This window comes from Atta cephalotes, assembly GCF_000143395.1.
Source record: "Atta cephalotes unplaced genomic scaffold scaffold00005, whole genome shotgun sequence".
In the NCBI taxonomy this organism is placed as follows: Eukaryota; Metazoa; Arthropoda; class Insecta; order Hymenoptera; family Formicidae; genus Atta; species Atta cephalotes.
The window spans coordinates 3,812,289-3,813,575 of record NW_012130069.1 but is presented as its reverse complement, the minus strand read 5'-3'; the positions used below and the strand labels follow the sequence as shown (position 1 = coordinate 3,813,575).

Here is a 1,287-nt window from a genome sequence, read left to right as displayed (position 1 = left end):
CTATCTGGGTGTATATGCGCGCGCGCGCGCGCGCGCGCGCGTGTGTGTGTGTGTGTGTGTGTGTGTGTGTGTGTGTATGCTATAGAGAAAAGCACATTAAATCTTATTGACCTTTATCGCGACCGCCCGTAGAACAACTCCTTCCATGTTTTTTCTTCGTTCGTAGAGAGATAAATTTGTCAAAGGAACAAATCCTTCATCGTCTTTCCATTCTGCCAGGTCAAAAATTTTAACGGTTTCGCCTTTGATGGAATACCATTCTCGCAAAATTATCTCGTTGTTACACAATACCAACATTTGCGTGTCGAACGCCAGATTAAAGGGATTACCGATCGGCTCATGACAATAGTCATGGATGTTGTTGTCGGGGGTATAAAGAAACAGAATAAACCACACCGGAAAGGACATGGAGTAGACCTTAACGGCATCCACAAACTCTAGATATGCCTCGAAGTCGGGTAAAATGACGATGGTAATAGGCTGGATTATTTCATGATAGTATTTAAGCGTTTTCCACAAGTTTTTAAAGTGCACGTCCATAGACATTATGTAATATCGGCTCAACAAGCGAGAGCTTGTATGTATCAGATGCGTAATTCGTAAATCTACGGCAAGAATTTTGCAAAATCAGCAACAACTCAAATATTTAAAATTCTGACAACTCTGTCAAGTTCTAGAAGATTAAAGTATATTAGCAATTTTATCTTTTTTATACAAAAAAAAATGTTTGAATTAACTAGAATCCTAGTAGAAAATCAACAATTCAAAATTGTAATTAAATCTAAAAGATTTAAATATAATAAAATTCTAATTGAGATAACCAACATTCAAGAGATTTAACCAAAAATCTTGTAAATTTATAACTAGAATTCTGGATTGTTCATTTTCTATCAAATATTTTTTTCCGTGTACTATTTCTAGCTTTACAATTTTATAAATTTATGAGATAGAAAGAAAAAACAATTAGAAAATATTTCAAAGCGGAGTCGTATAAAAATAACTGCTATTAATCATGATAATCGACGTTGCAATGTTTATTGACTAAACATTTGTTTAGTTAAAGTAACACGTTGAAACGTAATGCCACTGTCACGGTGATTGACACTATCAAAATTTTTTTAATGCTTGTAAAGAAATAAACGCTATCTAAAGATGGAATCACATACTCGATTTCTTGAATGATAGCATGCATACAGTCATGTCTGATGCATGCTAAAATTCGTTCATGCATTGAGCGCTGCATATTGCATATATATATGTATATATATATATATATATATATATATC

General features: G+C 33.7%; 1 protein-coding gene across 1 annotated transcript in view; it reads right to left on the bottom strand.

Moving 5' to 3' along the window:
* Positions 1 to 1,287, bottom strand: part of LOC105626591 — a 7,672-nt gene that overhangs the window by 3,219 nt on the left and 3,166 nt on the right. Inside the window, exon 4 of the mRNA XM_012207885.1 lies at positions 112 to 480. Coding sequence (XP_012063275.1) covers positions 112 to 480 — 369 coding nt within the window. The remainder of the gene's footprint in view (positions 1 to 111; positions 481 to 1,287) is intronic.